The sequence below is a fragment of the Tursiops truncatus genome, chromosome 4 (genome assembly GCF_011762595.2).
Source record: "Tursiops truncatus isolate mTurTru1 chromosome 4, mTurTru1.mat.Y, whole genome shotgun sequence".
In the NCBI taxonomy this organism is placed as follows: Eukaryota; Metazoa; Chordata; class Mammalia; order Artiodactyla; family Delphinidae; genus Tursiops; species Tursiops truncatus.
In genome coordinates this window covers 39,330,423-39,347,398 of record NC_047037.1, presented here as the reverse complement: position 1 = coordinate 39,347,398, position 16,976 = coordinate 39,330,423, and the positions used below count along the sequence as shown (strand labels likewise).

Sequence of the window (16,976 nt, the reverse complement as noted above, 5' to 3'; positions counted from 1 at the left end):
GCAATGAGAAGCCCACACACCGCAATGAAGAGTAGGCCCTGCTCGCCGCAACTAGAGAAAGCCTGAGTGCAGCAACGAAGACCCAACGCTGCCAAAAATAAATAAATTAATTAATTAAAAAGAAAAAAAAATACAGAACCTTAAATCCCACCCCAACCTACTAAATCAGAATCAGCATTTTAACACGATTCCCAGGCGATACATACGCACATTAAAGTTTGAGAAGCTCTGGCCTACAATCCTATTTTCTAGATAGAATCATAATTTTAATATATTTTAATTGGAATTAGAAGTTATGCAAATGATCAATGATACCCTGAAATCAATTAAGGTAAAAAAAAAAAACACCTGCAGGACAGGTTAAGCTCTGTAGTAAACATTCAATGATCAAAGTGGGAATTGTATTTCTCAGTTACCAGTATTCATTGCAATCAAATGCATCGGGGGGTTAGGCTGGATGCTTTGGGACTGCTTAATGGGAAATCTGGTGGTCTGCCACACTTCTCCAAGCATCAGTCAGCTTGCTTAAGAGTGTAGCTTGATTCCCCCTTCACAATGCAAAATCAGAATTGTGTCTAGAAAAAAAATGAAATATAGAAATCTGACCTCAAATGGCTGGGCAAATGGGCCAAAAAATCCCCAAAACTAAAACTCAAAAAACAAACCCAACAAACAGGTGGAGAGGGATCTGTCTAGCACGCAAATAAAGGTGGCAGTATTATGGGGAAAAAATCCTCAAGGATTTAAAGGATATCTCTTATTAGACATACATAGTCAGATGACAAAATCCATTAGGTACATATCAGAAAATCAAAACACTCACCGGGAGGAAAGGCTTGGCTTCCCACTTTTGCTACAGCTGGTATAAATTCCCGGGCCATCATCAAAGAAGCTTCCAAGTGCCAACTTCTGTCGGATAGATTCTCTTTCATTTTTCTGTGCCTAAAATTTCAGGAAAACAAAACATGCCGATGAGCAGGCAGATACGTCACAACCAGAGGCGATCTAACGGCTAAGTCTCTTAGAACTATAATATCAGACAAAAAGTAAACAAGCCAAAACACAAGAGCATTTGAATTATTAAGACTGAAATTCAACCAGTCTTTCCTGATTCCACGTCTGTGAGCATTTTCAGTGCTTTGGAGTCCTTTATGATCACTAGTCTCGGAAATCACCATCCCGGTGGTAAATGATCATCATCAAGACAGAACCACAGTTGACCCCTGAACAACACGGGTTTGAACTGCTCAGGTGCACTTACAGCAGATTTTTCTCAACAGTAAATACTACAGTGCTACACCACCCACAGTTGGTTGAATCTGCGTATGCGGAACCACACAGACGGAGGGCTAACTATAAATTATAGGCAGATTTTTCACTGCGTGGAGGGTCGGCGCTCCTATCCCCAGGGGTTGTTAAAGGGTCACCTGTAGGTTATTTGGCACTATAATCTTTCTTCTTCTTACCTGCTAAATATAACAGAGTAAAGTCATGGAGGGCAAGCACTTTGTCCTAAATCAAATCACTTTTGTCTCAAATGTGGCCCCTCCCTGGATCTTTTCCCTTCTTTACATGGTCCCTTCAGTCCACTTTCTCTATGGCAAGAACATTAATTCGTTCAACCAACAGGTACCAAGCCTCTCTGAGAGGCAGGAGCCACGCTGTGACGCTAGAAGACGGCCCAGGACGGATAGACACAGCCCCTGCCTCCACCCATTACAGTCTTGATGGGGACTCTTGTTTCCATTCAAGCTCATCTCACCAGGTTTAGATTGTGAGAAATCCTAACCTAGTGCCTGGAATAGCTGGAGGACTCTCACTGGACCCATCTGTTTCATATTTTGAAGGGAAGTCAGGTCGGTGTGCATAGGAAAAGGATTTGGTAAACTACACTACTGAGATAACTTGGATACGTTTACAACGCTTGGCTTCGCATAAAAGTCCCATAAAAACTCACCATGCTGAACTTTTAAACCCTTTGAACAACAGAAGATGAGACATGATTTCCTTAGCTAAAAATAAAACAACTACAAAAAACAAACAATGAGTTAGACATCCTGGGGTGAGAATGAGATTTTGGTTTTCTGTTTCGTGGGATGAGGGAGGCTGTGAGAAGCACCATTTTATGTTCTGAGCAGGGGGCTGAAGACTCTGCGGAACAAATTATATAACGAAACCCAGCTCACGTGAGTGGGTGTGGTTACGGGACGCGCGACCGCCTTGATTCTCTCAGTAGGAGGTTCTGGAGCCACGTTTGCTGCTACCAGTATCCAGAAGTTACGGTAAAAGCTCTGAGCCGTCATCTGAGCATCACTGTGTCACAGTAATGAAATGTACAACCTATGGGAAGGACAGGCTGAAAAATGGCCTCATTTCATCCCCAAGTGAAGGGCAATATACTACAGGTTAAGGCTGCTGTTTAATATGATAGTTAATAGTCACATGAAACTATTTACACTCAAATGAAAAATTAATTAAAATAAAAAAGTCAGTCCCTCAGTCATACTAGCTGCACTTCAAGAGCTCCAGAGCCACAGGTGGCTAGTAGATATCATATGGGAAGCACAGAATAAAATATACGACAGCGCAGCACCGCTAAGACAGCATCAGCTTCAACGGTCTGCATCAGAACTTCCTGTAGAGACTTTAAAATGCACATTCCCATTGCTTCTGTGCCTTTGGGCTAAGATCAAGTGTAAAGTACACATCCCTAGACTCTAGCACTGGGTATTTAGTTTCAATGGGTTTGAGAACTTCTGGTCGAAGGAAAGCTCATCTTTACTCTCCTTTTCTCTAACATTTTAAAATTCGTGGACACTACAAGCATTCTTTCAACTTTCATACTTAGCAATTATATTTAAATCTATCTGTCTATATAGATGTCCCTTCCCCCCATTTTGTCATGCACCAGTGGAACTGTGTCATACTAGGAGCTCCTGTATTTGTGTGTATCTGTTAATACAGCCACAAGGTGAAAGACTACTTTTTTTAAAAAAATTAATTAATTTATTTTTGGCTGCATTGGGTCTTCCTTGCTGCATGCGGGCTCTCTCTAGTTGCAGTGACCGGGGGCTACTCTTCGTTGGTGTGCGTGGGCTTCTCATTGCAGTGGCTTCTCTTGTTGCGGAGCACGGGCTCTAGGCACACAGGCTTCAGTAGTTGTGGCACTCAGGCTCAGTAGTTGTGGCTCGCAGGCTTAGTTGCTCTGCAGCATGTGGGATCTTCCCAGACCAGGGCTCAAACCTGTGTCCCCTGCATTGGCAGGTGGATTCTTAACCACTGTGCCACCAGGGAAGTCCCAAGACTACTTTTTTTTGCGGTACGCGGGCCTCTCACTGTTGTGGCCTCTCCCATTGCGGAGCACGGGCTCCGGACGCGCAGGCTCTGCAGCCATGGCTCACAGGCTCAGCTGCTCCGCGGCATGTGGGATCTTCCCGGACCGGGGCACGAACCCGTGTCCCCTGCATCGGCAGGTGGACTCCCAACCACTGCGCCACCAGGGAAGCCCCCAAGACTACTTTTATACAGTTACAGATGTGATGCTGATCTCATATTGTTACTGGGCTAGCACAGCACTGAGCCCTGAGAAAGTAACCATGAAGTCGTAAAGGGAAGTAAGAATGCTTTTAATTTCACTAACTACTTGCAACTGTACTGCTGGGAACCTTAATTAAAGCAACCCACCCTTCCAAATATGTAAGGCTGGTACTGGTGATGGTCCCGCCAAAACAGAACCACAACACTTGACATCTTTATTTAAAACAAATTCATTTCAAAATCCCCAAATCTGCCACACAGCCTCAATGTAGTCAGTGAACCTATTTCTCAATCCATATAACAGCCAAAAGAGAATCTCACTCAATGTCCCCTACAGTCAGAAAACTGTTGAGTGGAATGAAATATTCAAATATAAAATCGGTAGATCACAACATGAGTGTTAATGACTAATGTTGTCCAACACCAGCCTGGGGTCTGGAAGAGGTTTTATTTAAAGAAAACACCTTTCCCAGGTCTGAGGCGTGAACACACGCTTGATCTCATGTCTATCTTTCCTGATTGACTTTGTATGCTAAAGCTACAGATCGTGGAGAAGGTCTTAAAGATATTTCTATTTACACTAATTACTAGTTTTACACGGAATACTTCCTTAACAGTTTAAAGACAACTGTTTTGTAATACGCAAACTTTCTCCCCTTCTCCTCTTCTCTCTCTGGATCCCACTGAACAAATGAAGAAAAGTATAAAGCATACAAAAGCCACCATAATCCCGCCACTGAGACACAGATCGCTGCTAACATTTTGGTATATTTTCTTCTAGTTTTTTTTTACCTTATATGTGTATTTTTCTCTTTTTTATAAAATTGAGATCATAATGTTTATATTATGAGAATTTCCCTCCTTCATTCAAAATTCTTAAAAAATACAATTGTAAATGGCTGCATATCATTCTCTCCTCTGGAGTTACCTTCTATTGTCACCCATTTGGGTTGTATCCAATTACAAATTACAGAGAAGTTAGCATTTTACATAAATTCCTGCCCACATGTCTGATTATTTCCTCAGGATAAGTTCCTGCAAGTGGAATTACCAGATCAGCTGAGTGTGAACACTTGTTGAGGCTCCTGACACATTCTGTCACACCGCTTGAGGGAAAATCTGTTCCGATGTACATGCCCACCAGCAACGGAAAGGGTGCAGTTTTTACTATATCCTGGCTAACACTGAGTATTTTCACTTAAAAAAAATGCCAGTGTTTTTAATTTGATAGGCAAAAAGTGCTATTCTTTTTATTTCTTTGATTACCAGTGAGATTAAATATTTAAATTTTTTCAGTTAATGTACTTGCTTTTCTCTAAACTACTTACTCCTAGCTTTGCTTATTTTTCTATAAAGGTCTGAGAGTTCTGAACATTTTAGAGTAAGCATATGATTAGTCCTTCTGAGTTTGGCATCTAAATGTTATACAGTTAAGTCAATAGCTCACTCCCTCTTAAGTGTCTGCTGGCTCTGTGCTTGGAAAGCCCTTCCCAGTCCAGAGGTAAAGGATCCCACTTGATGTTGGAGGATTAAATGAGAAAATTTAGGTAAATTGCTTAGTAGCAGTACCTGCCCTATGGTAATGTAAATCTGCAATAAACAGTAGCTATTATGATAGCTCATCTGAAGATGAGGAAACAGAGGGTGAAGGAAGGTTACCCGACTGTTAGATAGAAGAGCTAGGATTCAAGTCCATCTTTCTGGTGCCAGATCTTCCACATCTCTTCTCTACATCGATCGGTAAGGTGTCCATGTGGATACCATGCTGAAGATAAGAGGCGGGACTTATTCGATTCATATCGACTTCTTTCCTGAGACGGATGTGATGCTTTCTCAGAAAAGGAGAACACACCTGACTGCAAAACATACATACCACATGCCTAATCATAACCGCAAATACTTACAATACAAATATTTTGTTATCAGAGCCACTCTTTGGACACCACTGCTCAATCTTCCTTTCGGAACAAACCGCCCTAACCTTTCCAGTAACTATGATTCAACTGACTAGTAAAACAGTTTTTCTCTTAAAATTCAACAATTGGAAACTGATTTCCTTCTTGTTGCCCACATGTGTAAAGTATGAGTGTGTGTGTGTGTGTGTGTGTGTGTGTGTGTGTGTGTATGTATGTGTAGTTTCAAACTTTTTTTGTTCTCTAAGGAATTACACCTGCAGGGCAATTATGTCCTCCAAACCCCCAAAGTCCAAACATGCCCCAGGGCGAGAAACAGTGAAGTGCACAGGAAAAGGGAGAAGCGGACTCAAAACTACACTCGCCAAGTGTGTTTATGGCAAGCAGAGCCATGTCCCCTCCTAAAATGGCCTTGGGAAATACTGTCATAAAACAAAAGTGAAACGTCTAAAATGGATATTGCAGGCAAAAAGCAAGACGGCACCTGAGGAGGAACGGCTCATCACTGTGAGACAGAAAGACTATCGAGACCATTATCAAGAGTGAAAATGTGCTCACAAACTCACCACTGACCAGCCACGGGCAGTGCTTTGTCCTTGCCTGTCGACGAATTCCCTGCTGCCACCCCCTGTGCCTGGGCAGATAAGGCTCACGATGGCTTTTGAGGGCATCCTGTGAGCCAAGATCTCAGAACACAGACCATGAGCCCTTTCAGACCCCGAACGCCGGTGCTCAGCCTTTCCCATTGTGCCACCGTTCTGCTGCAATTCCCCAAAGTCGACGAGAAGAAAGAAGGGGGATTTGGTAAAAGAAAGAAAAAGCAAACGGCCCAAGCTAATATTCTGCTTGGGTAAATATCGGCTATCTCCAAATCTGGTCCATCCCCGAGTCCTTTCCATACTTTCTTCGGGACACAGCTGCACCCGGCCCTTACACACCGGTTACCCGAGCCCCTCCTTGGGTCCTGCCTTCGTCCCTCTGGCGCCCCGTTCACCTTGCTCGAAGCATCCTTGTGTCTCTGAAGCAGGGGCCACCTAGTCTTTCACATGCCGGTCTTATAAATGTATAAGCAGAAGACTGTGTGTCTTGTGCATTTCTAAAATTTAATTGGCAAACTGCATGTTCTTGGGGGCAGCTGCGGGCCCACTGAGGTTCTCAGAAACACACTTTAGAACATAACATCCCGAGCCTAAACTGAAAGCCAGCTGCTGCTCAGGACACTGCCAGCAGTGGGTCCTGCACAGATGCTGATTCCAGATAGCTGGAAAGGAGAGGGCCTGTCTGACCCAGAGGAAGGGGTTCCTTAAACTTCCCAAAGGAGGAAGATATTTAAGGAAGCTTGGCTTAGAGAGTCAGGGGGCGCAGTTGATGCAAATGGCACAGCAGTGCTCTAGGAACAAAAGCAGATGTTAAGCTTGGAAGCAGGGACAACCAGGTCCTGGATGGGATTCAGTTGTGGGGAAGGGAAGTGGGAGAAAGGAAAATGTTTCCCCCCAGGTTTCCTGTCTTCCATCTCTTCCCTGGATTGATCTTCGCCTCCTTCCCAGCTCCACGGTTTCTTACTTTTACCTGGGCACCATGGGAACTGAAATAGCTTGTTATATCATTGGGTGTGCTTATTTTATAATGCTGCCTCAGTACAATTCACTACAAATCCAGGAAGATACCACTTCTAGCAGCCTCCTCTCTGCCTTGCTAAAGCTGTTACCTCTGTCAGTGCTTCTTACACTTCAGGGTGCATACAAATCCCCTGGGGATCTGATTAAAATGCAGATTCTGATTCAGGGGCTGGGCCCGAGATCCTGCATTTCTAACAAGCCCCAGAAGTTGCGAGGGGTTAGCTATTTCACAAGAAGTTTCTCTAAGTTGCAGAAGCCTCCAGGCCTTGAATTTTCTTTCTCCATCTTCTACCTGGGTGTCCCACACGGGCCTCCTGTCTGTTAAAGCAATGAAAACCAATGGGAAAAAGGAAAGCAATGTACCATTGAGAAAAAACTTCCTAAGGGCTGGGTGCTGCATTATTCTAGAAGCTGATGAATGATACCCTGGTCCCCCAAGGCCCAGGAAGAAACTCTGGATGCAGGGAGGTTGCTGTGCCATCGGTGTGCCAAGTGGAGAATCGCTTGGGTGGGTACACGCACAACGTGGCCCCCTCTCTCTCTGGTCACAAATTTCTTGAAGCCAGTAGTGCTCAAACTTGATTATGCATGAGAATCACCTGGAAGGCTTGCAAAACCAGAGACTATTTTTCTGATTCAGAAGCTCTGAGGTGGGGCTGAGAAAGTGCATTTCTAACAAGTGCCCAGATGCTGCTGGCTCAAACATCCCGAGAACCATGGCTTTAAACACCTGACCAGATCGAGGAGCTACATGCAACACAGAGTTGCTTCTTCTTTAATTGAGCACAGATCTGTTGCCTGGGGAATGGCCAGACTCTGGATCCAGGTGCATTGCATTTGCAGCCGTCTGGCCTCTGCCAAAGGCCTTGCCAGGATGCCTGTTTCGAAGCAATTAATGATCCTGTTGCTTCAGCGCAATCTATTGCCTAGTGATATCTGGCATCATTGCCATTAGCGGCATCCACCACGGAACGCAACTGGGATTCTGGAGCTCCCGGTGGAAAAGAACTCTTCCTTTAGTAAAATAATAGTCACTCTTATTTCTCTCCTCGGCTTAAGAAAGAAAGTTTTACTCTAAATTTATAGGCAGCATTCTAGTGTGGAGGACTCTGAGGCTTTTAAACGTTAGGAATCAGAAGGACAGAACTTATTCGTTAATCAGGCAAATTTTATTAATTTTCTTTAAAACAAAAAATAAAAGAAAACCCAAATATACTGATAGTCCTTTCTAATTATTTTCTCACTATGGGTTTATCGCAAGATCAAAATACGAAAACAGCATTCTGTAAAAATATGGATTGTATGCTTTTGAATGTCAACGGCATAAATACTTGCTCTGTGCAGGTTATTTCAAGTTCTTGCATCTTACTTCAAGACGCAAGCTTCCTGGGAAGAGCTTTTCAATTATTAGTGGAAGTGAAAGTTAAATAACCTAGTATCTTTCCATTGTATCACTGAATGGATAGTAAGTCTGGTTATTCTGTTTTCAGTTTGTTTTTCTGACATTTTCTATTTCAGATACTTACACTAAACAATCCAGAAAGGTCTCCTGAAATGCTGTTGAAATCTCTTATCTGTGCATCCTCGCACCCATCTACCTAAACAAGTCCTCTGGACTAGATGTCAGGCCGGGCTGTTGGGCAATGTTGAGACCTGGGTTCGACTTTCTCAGCATCAGACTCATGGGAGAGCTGCCTTTAGATACCTGAAGTCCAGGACGGGCATCCATGGAGGGTCCAGGGGCCTTCTGACATCTGTTTTACTTAAGGATTTGCCAGCATCAAAAGGGTTGGGATGCCAGTTCAGAGGATGGAGATGTTTGTTTACAATTAGTTAACCCTGAGGATGGTTTGGCCTATCGACTGCATTCCTTCTCCTCACGCTATAGGGAGAGGAGATAAACATGAGCAGGCAGACAGAAGTGCCGTCCTGGGCTTCCCTGGTGGCGCAGTGGTTGGGGGTCCGCCTGCCGATGCAGGGGACATGGGTTCGAGCCCTAGTCTGGGAGGATCCCACGTGCCGCGGAGCAACTAGGCCCATGAGCCACAACTACTGAGCCTGCGCGTCTGGAGCCTGTGCTCCGCAACAAGAGAGGCTGTGATAGTGAGAGGCCCGCGCACCGCGATGAAGAGTGGCCCCCGCTCGTAACAACTAGAGAAAGCCCTCGCACAGAAACGAAGACCCAACACAGCCAAAAATAAATAAAATAAATTAATAAATTCCTACCCCCAACATCTTCTTTAAAAAAAAAAAAAGTGCTGTCCTGCAGAGTCCCTAACACTTGAACACCTAATTGTTAAGGACTGGAGCAAAAGTATTTAACAAACCCCTAGGGTTGAAGTTCAGTAGCCATTTCCGGCTGCATGGGAACTCTGGTGGAAGTAAAGGAGCCCAGGGTGCAATCTACAAGGATGACTTATGTAGTGGGAGTGTTTCAATGTCAAATCCTAAAGGGACACAGTTGAAAATTTTCCTCACCTCTGAGCAGCATATCCAAAACATGAACTGCCGGGTGCATCTTGAGCTCTCCCGGGTTCTCAAATGATTGCCTTCAGAGACTACTTTTAACACAGGACAGTGTTATCTGGGGACTCTATTTTTAACAGGTGCCATTTTACAAGTCTGTAAAACCACCTCAGTCATTCAGTATCACTGTCAGAACACAACAGTCCAAAACACCTACTGCAAGGTTATGCAACAGCCAAACCACAAGCAACCACCAGGAAGCTGGTGTCCCCCGCCTCCCATGTCAAGGTGGGCTGAGGATCTGGGGTAGCCGAACACAGGTGTGTGACCAGGAGGGAGAGCAGGAGCCCGGCGCAGGGCAATCGGGACCAAGAAGACCCAAGTTAACCTCTTCACTCTGACACTTACTACTGCAAGTTACGGAAACACTTTAAGCCCCAGTGTCTTTTTCTGAAAAAAGGGATAAAGATACCTTATTTTTTAGGTTGTATTAAGGATTAAATGAGGGGCTTCCCTGGTGGCGCAGTGGTTGAGAGTCCGCCTGCCGATGCAGGGGACACGGGTTCCTGCCCCGGTCCGGGAAGATCCCACATGCCGCGGAGCGGCTGGGTCCGTGAGCCATGGCCGCTGAGCCTGTGCATCCGGAGCCTGTGCTCCGCAACATGAGAGGCCCGCGTACCATAAAAAATAAATAAATTAAAATAATAATAATAATAAAAAGGATTAAATGAAATACTATATAGAAAGTACTTGGCACAGTGTCTGATCCAGAGAGAAAGTCATTAAATGGTCTTGTTGCTAATATTAAAGGTAGGGGTGGGGTAACCTGCTGAGAAGAGTGGAGAAAAGGATAAAAGAGATCCAGAAATGTCCAGAACAGACAAATCCAGAAAGACAGAGAGTACACTGATGATTGTGGTGGGGAGGTGGGAATTAGGAGTAATTGCTAATGGGGACAGGCTTTTCCTGGGGGGTGCTGATGCAAATATCCTGGAATTAGATACTAGTGGTTTGTAGAACCTTATGAAATACTAAAAACCATCAAACCATACATTTGGACATGTCAATCTTATGGTATGTGAATTATATCTCAATTAAAAAATAAACCGTACCCTCCGCCCAAAATGTGTGTGTGTTTATTTTTTAAATTGAGGTATAATTCACATATCATGTATCTGGAAAATCTCGTTATCTGAAAGAAACCACTCCCTACCACGCTGGCTTACCGAGGTGCGCCAACAGGGTGATACGATGCAAAGAAGCCTGAACTAGGAGTTACGAGCCTTCATATTTACAAGACCTAAAACCAACCGGGCCCGTTCCTCCCTTGAAAGAAAAGGAGACCCTAGCCCAGAAAGTGGAAGAGACTGTCCCGGGGGGCTGAGGTAGGGCTGGGCTCCGGGGTTCAGTAACTTAACGGGGTTCCTCAAGCATATTCAGCCCTTCCAGACAGGAAGACGGGAGGGTTCATGGAGGTCGACGGCTGCTTTTCCTCAGTAATTGTGTGGGGAGGGCAGAGCTCTTGTCTGGAATGGCAGCTGGCATTCTGCGTTCCTGTTTATTACAGTTTATCTCAAGCAGTCATTTCCATTCACCTTTTTAAAAAAACATGAGGCGCAGCTGTGGCTTCACTTTAAATATTGTTCCTTCCAGCCTTTTAATTTGTTCACGGGCTCCTCCCTAATCTTTCACCATAATTGGATGCACCACACCAGAGACAGCACCCCGGAGAAACAAAGCCAGGCAAAGTCGTCTTGCCCATCCTCCGACCACACACGGCCCTGCCCGCAGCTCCTTCTGCCAGGAGTGGCCTGGGGACAGAAGGTAAGGCCAGCCTGCCGGTGTTTGCTCTGCTCTGGGACAAAGTGGGAGCCAGTCCTCTACCGTGCTTCATGTTACATTTTCTTGATTTCCTCTCTCTCTCCACGGGTATAATTTGGATCTATCCCCAGCCCTGAGATGGTGCAGGCTGTGCGTTTTCTAGGTCCACACTGACCATCTGAAGGTCCACATCCTTCCAGGTGGCATCAATTCCACGGCAGCTTATTTGTTTGTACGCCTCCCCATTTGGACTGTGAGCTCCTTGAGGGAAAGCCCAGCCTCCCTTTCGGGATGCTGGCCCCGCACACAATGCCAGGGACACAGGAAGGCTCTTGGTGAGTAACGGCTGACGGGATCAGGACATCGACTGGCAGGCTATGTGCCTCTGTGTCCTCGAGACAATGGGCTGTGGGACCCAGCGGGTCAGAGGCTGCTCAGAGAAAGGCAGGGCCGTGATAGACCGGACTTTCACACCTAGGATTCTGCCAAGGTGCAGGCTTTCCTTCCTAGACACTAAGATGTGCTTTCTGTTGAGAACAGTCTTACTACTATTACTGAACAAACCAGAGGTCCTTAATGAAACATCAGGACCTTCCCCAAGGAACTGGAACATATGTGTGCTCTTTTCCTTCCTTTGCCTGGGTGGAATCTAATTTTAGTCATCATAAAGTGACCTTTCCCCTGAAGGCTGTTTGCCTGACTTTGAAACAACCTTGTAAAATAATCCCTATATACATGCGGTATTTATCAGTGCAACTGGTATAAAAAATTCTACTGTACCCAGGCAGGGATATACCGATTTTCCAAGTGTTTTGGACAACTGACCTCAGAGTGACAGGAGATGAAAGAAGAAATTATTAAAACTTTTATTTTTATTTACGTTTTAAACATCTTATTCTTAAAAAGATCTATTTGTATACGGTCAGCCCTCCATGTCTCTGGGTTCTGCATCTGCAGATTTAACCAACCAGAGATCAAAAATATTTGGGAAAATGCCAGAAAGTTCCAAAAAGCAAGACATGAATTTGCCATGTACTCAGCAACTATTTACATAGCATAGCATTTACACTGTATTAGGTACTATAACTAATCTAAAGATGATTTAAAGTGTACAGGAGGATGTGTGTGAGTTATATGCAAATACCGTGCCATTTCATAAAAGGGACTTGAGTATCCTGGGATTTTGGTATCTGTGGAGATCCTGGAACCAATCCCCTGTGGATACCAAGGGACGACTGTATATGTTTTATACATAAAAGATGTATTTTTACAGTGGTATATATGTGTAATTTATGAATAGAATATATGTATATTAAAGGCTTGGGCTCAAAAACATTTTACTGATGAATACAAGGTGAAAAAACCCTACAGACCACTGCTTTATGGCATCTAATTTAATTTTCTAGTTAGTCAGCCAAACAGCAAAAACCAAACAGAGAAAAAAAACTTAGAAAAGAAAGATTCTAATTAGGAAAAGTGATTTTTATATTAGCTAATTATTTTCTATCCTTTGTATTTTAAAGAAAGCATATGTTGCCCTGTTTCACTAGAAGTTCTTAATGAAATGATCAGTAGTGGTTTTTTTAAAAAGGAAGCCTTTGTAGTTATCATGATATGCATACATTTGAAAGCACTTTGCCTGAGAAAAATAGTTAAAAGCTGAAATGATAACAGAACGACTTCCATGTTTAGGGTCCACAACAATATATACTGATCTCTGGGCATCCTCTGCATCTAAAAGTTTCATCTAGTGGTCTTTTGTACTAACCTCTCAGATACTATTTCTCTTGAAGTCACATGCGGTGTTCTACTGCCTTAGTGAGATTAAGGGTTATACAATTCAACTCTGTTTTGTTGTTGTTGATGTTTTAAAGCTACTTGAGCCTTACATGTTTGTCACTTTAGTCAACGCTGTATCAGGTTGCCTGCATACCATGGCTCGGTCATTCCAGGCATCTGGGCTCTCTGTTTCTACGTTGGATAAAACTACAGTGGTCATTACTTTATTGTTATTGCATTAGCAGTGGTATGTCTTTCATTTTCCTAAGTGCAAACTGACCTACACGTTCCTAGCTGAGAAACGCTGTGACAAAGAAAACCGTGACTAGTCCTTTGGAACTGAAAATAGAGGCAATATGAGAACTGTGCACTTGTTCTATTGGGTTGGGTAAGTGCCCGACTCTGATTGCTGAGTGTCCCAAGTATCTTTTGCACACCCACTTCCGGCAAGAGGGGACATCGGAGAGGTGTCAGGGTTTCAAGACTCTATGAGCACTTATCCCCTTGGGCCCTCACTTCCTTCTTGGGGATCACAAAACACACAGGACAAAAAGGACAAAAAACACACAGATCAACAAGGCAGGTCATTTAAACCTATTTAAGTTTCAGCTCCTGGAGAAATAACATAAACTACTGTGAACTGCTCTAAGAAATAAAGTATGTCCTTAAAACAGGCCTCATACTCACACACAGTTATGTACGTAAGATTTAAATTACTATATTTTACATTATTATACATAAAGATCTATTAAGACAGAAGCTTCTATCTCAATCTAGGGGAAAAAAGTTAGTGACGTATTTGATCAAATTAAAAATTTAGGAGCAAGTTTTACTGTTTTAGGATATTTGCCTTTGAGGGAAAACAGGTCTTTCTTTCCAGGTCCATGATGGAAGGTCCCTGATTCTTCATACTGGGCTGTGTTGTGACCTACACTTGACTTATGGGAAATAATAAGGGGGAAGGACATAGTGTTTAGCCTTCTGTGGACAGGCAAGCATATGCTTGTAGTTTTAATTTCCTTACCTCACCCATATAACTAAAGCTATTTTTACTTGGGGCTGTTATTACCAGACAATTACCATAAAAAAACATACCAAAAATATATTTACTGACTTTCAAAAGAAAAGGCAAGCAAAGAATTAGCAGATACTGTATCAGTTTTTTTTTTAAAACCACTTCTCTTAGTAAAACTTTATATTTTTCATTGTTTAAAAAAGCCAAACTCAGAAAGATAGATTACACATGCTAGTAATTATTTCTTGCAGGTGAACTGTCAACATGTCAGTAATTTAAAAAATTATTCCTTCACATAAAAAGCCTGCCTAGAAACTATATGCATAATAGAATGTTTTTCAACTTCAGAAAAACAACATGTGTATTCCAGTTACTGCTATAATATATTAATGAATACAAACTGGGAAACACAGAAAGAAGAACTCTCCCAGCTTAATGCATTCGATTCTGAGCATTTAGCCTTCCTGAATAGATTGTGGCAATGGCCACTGAGTGTGGAATTTGGCCACTCCTCAAGGGTGATCTTTCTCCCAGTTAGAAAAATGGTCCGATTGTTTACAAACAAAAGAGCTCTCCCCCCTTACCTTTTTATAATCCCCCTCCATGTCCAATGGGGATTCTTGACTGATGATGTCATCCATTCCATCACTGTCCAAATTCATCCTTTAACTCTTTAGAATTTCACTTAAGAAATAACCTCCCATGAATTCTGATAGGCTGACGTGCAGTTGCCCAGGACCCTGGTTACCGCTCATGCTGACATGGAGAGCCGGCTAAGAGTCTGTGTCCGGCTGTATGTAACCTTGCCCCCCTCTCTCTCAGAGACACCGCCCCACCTGGCCTCCCCAGTCTGTCCTGCGCTCCAGCACGGGGGCAGCTGCTGTTCTCCGAGACTAACTCTGCCCTGACACTCAGCTGGTTGAGTCCAGTCTTCCCACGTCTGCCGTCACCTTACCCTGGATGATCCTGCCTGGATTCCTCTCCCCAGCACCTTTTCTACCCCAAGTCGAGGAAAAGCTGATTCAACTCCCCAACTCCCCGCTTCAGGACTGAATGTGGATAGGAGTTCTGTAAGGAACCCAGCAACCTTTTACTGAACCAGGGGTAGAGTGTATGGGATAAAAATAGATGCAAAGCCCAGCCTCGCAGACTTCACTGGTGAGTTAAAAGCCGGGTCTTCCGTGCCAAAACCAAACAGTATAATTTAAAAGTTAACCTGTAAGACAGATGCTTGCCTTTTTTTTCCTTTTTCCCATAACCAATCGTTCCTTAAAATCAGATGTAAAAGTCTCACCTTCAGGGAGAAACCCCAGCACAAGAATGAAATTCATTTCCAACACATTTCCAAATTCATTTCTGTTCCAGGATCGCTGCTTTGTTCTATTAATATAGGCAAGAGAAGAAGATTCATCAACTTTTCTTTAAAAGCCAGTGGCAGCCTTTTTCACAAAAGAGGACGTTCCTTTCTGCCGCTCTCTTTACCCTTTTCCCATGGCTTTTGGTTTTGTTTACTGGCTTTACATACAGAGAAGGAAAAGGCCCACAGCTGGAGGATGTTTTGATGCAAGAAGCAGATAAACAGAAGGGCACACACAAACACACACTCCTTGTTATCGAATTACTACTGCCACAAACTAAAACTTATATCCAGTATTTTTTAGAAGTTACTGTGTGCCGGAGAAATGGGCCAAAGAAGAATTCAAAGGCCAAGGATCTGTTCAGCAGCACAGTCTTATAGTCTGACATGCTTAGACAGGAAGCAGCAAATGTACCAGTCAATGCTTCTTCCAGTGTGAACTCCTGACCAACCTCAATGCTGTTAAGGACAGAATTCTAAAGCAAAAGTGCTGTTCAGGATAGCGCTTGGCATCTGAACCTTTGCTGACATGCTCACATTCACTTGTCTACCCTCCCTCTCCACAAATTAAAAAAAATTCAATTCGTGGTAGACTTGTAGCATCAAGGTGTCTCACTGTAGTAGCCCTACTTCCTTAAAGCAAATATTTTCCCTGCAACCCATGACCCATACCCAAACACCCCTTTAACTCCACCCACCCTCATCCTCCACCTCAGTTCCCAAGAGAATATCTTGTACCTTTGTCAGACAGTTTGACGGAAGTTGTATCTCCCGAGCCACACTTGCTTTTGGGAAGGGCTTCTCTCTAGCAGAGAGCTCCCTTGTCCTTGGAACGTTGTCCACAGAAGGAAACATTAATAGTTCATATGAGTGCTTTTCAACCGAAATCTTCTGTGGAAACCACATACATTTAGAAGGTAAACATGGGTCTGCTCAGGTTGAAGAAGGGGGCCTACCGTGAAGTTCAGTGATTTCAGTCTCTTACCTAGGTTAGCATCCTAGCCCACTTAGCAGTCTATAATCAAGAGCTAACATGGATGCAGCTATAAAAATTTATTAATTTATTTGGCTGTGCCACGCGGCTTGCAAGATCTTAGTTCCCCGACCAGGGATTGAACCCAGGCCACCGCAGTGAAAGCGCTGAGTCCTAACCACTGGACCGCCAGGGAATTCCCAATGAAAACTTAGAGAGTACAAGACTTAGTAAAGTACATAAAACTATAAGCCTAATTACTGACACCTTTTGACTTTAATTTTAACAGGGTGGCCTTAAATATATAGTTAAAATGACTGAACCCTCACTATTAACGATGTATATACATATTCAAATTAATTTACATACACCAATAATACACTGACCACATACATATGCATATGCATATACATTAATAATATATTACCTTTTGGAGAAGGGCACCTCAAAACCTCAAAAAGATGGAAATTCTCCAGCCATATAACAGCAGCAAGGA

General features: G+C 43.4%; 1 protein-coding gene across 9 annotated transcripts in view; it reads right to left on the bottom strand.

The window, feature by feature from the left end:
• The window catches only part of SCHIP1 (schwannomin interacting protein 1), a 125,603-nt gene that overhangs the window by 28,340 nt on the left and 80,287 nt on the right, over positions 1-16,976 (bottom strand). For 6 of the 9 annotated variants that reach the window (XM_033855420.2, XM_073803854.1, XM_033855419.2 and 3 more), the window contains one exon: positions 824-942. In XM_033855420.2, coding sequence (XP_033711311.1) covers positions 824-942 — 119 coding nt within the window. Of the gene's footprint in view, positions 1-819; positions 943-14,734; positions 15,139-16,976 lie in introns of those variants that run through there. The other 3 variants (XM_073803855.1, XM_073803857.1, XM_073803858.1) reach the window with 3 other exon arrangements.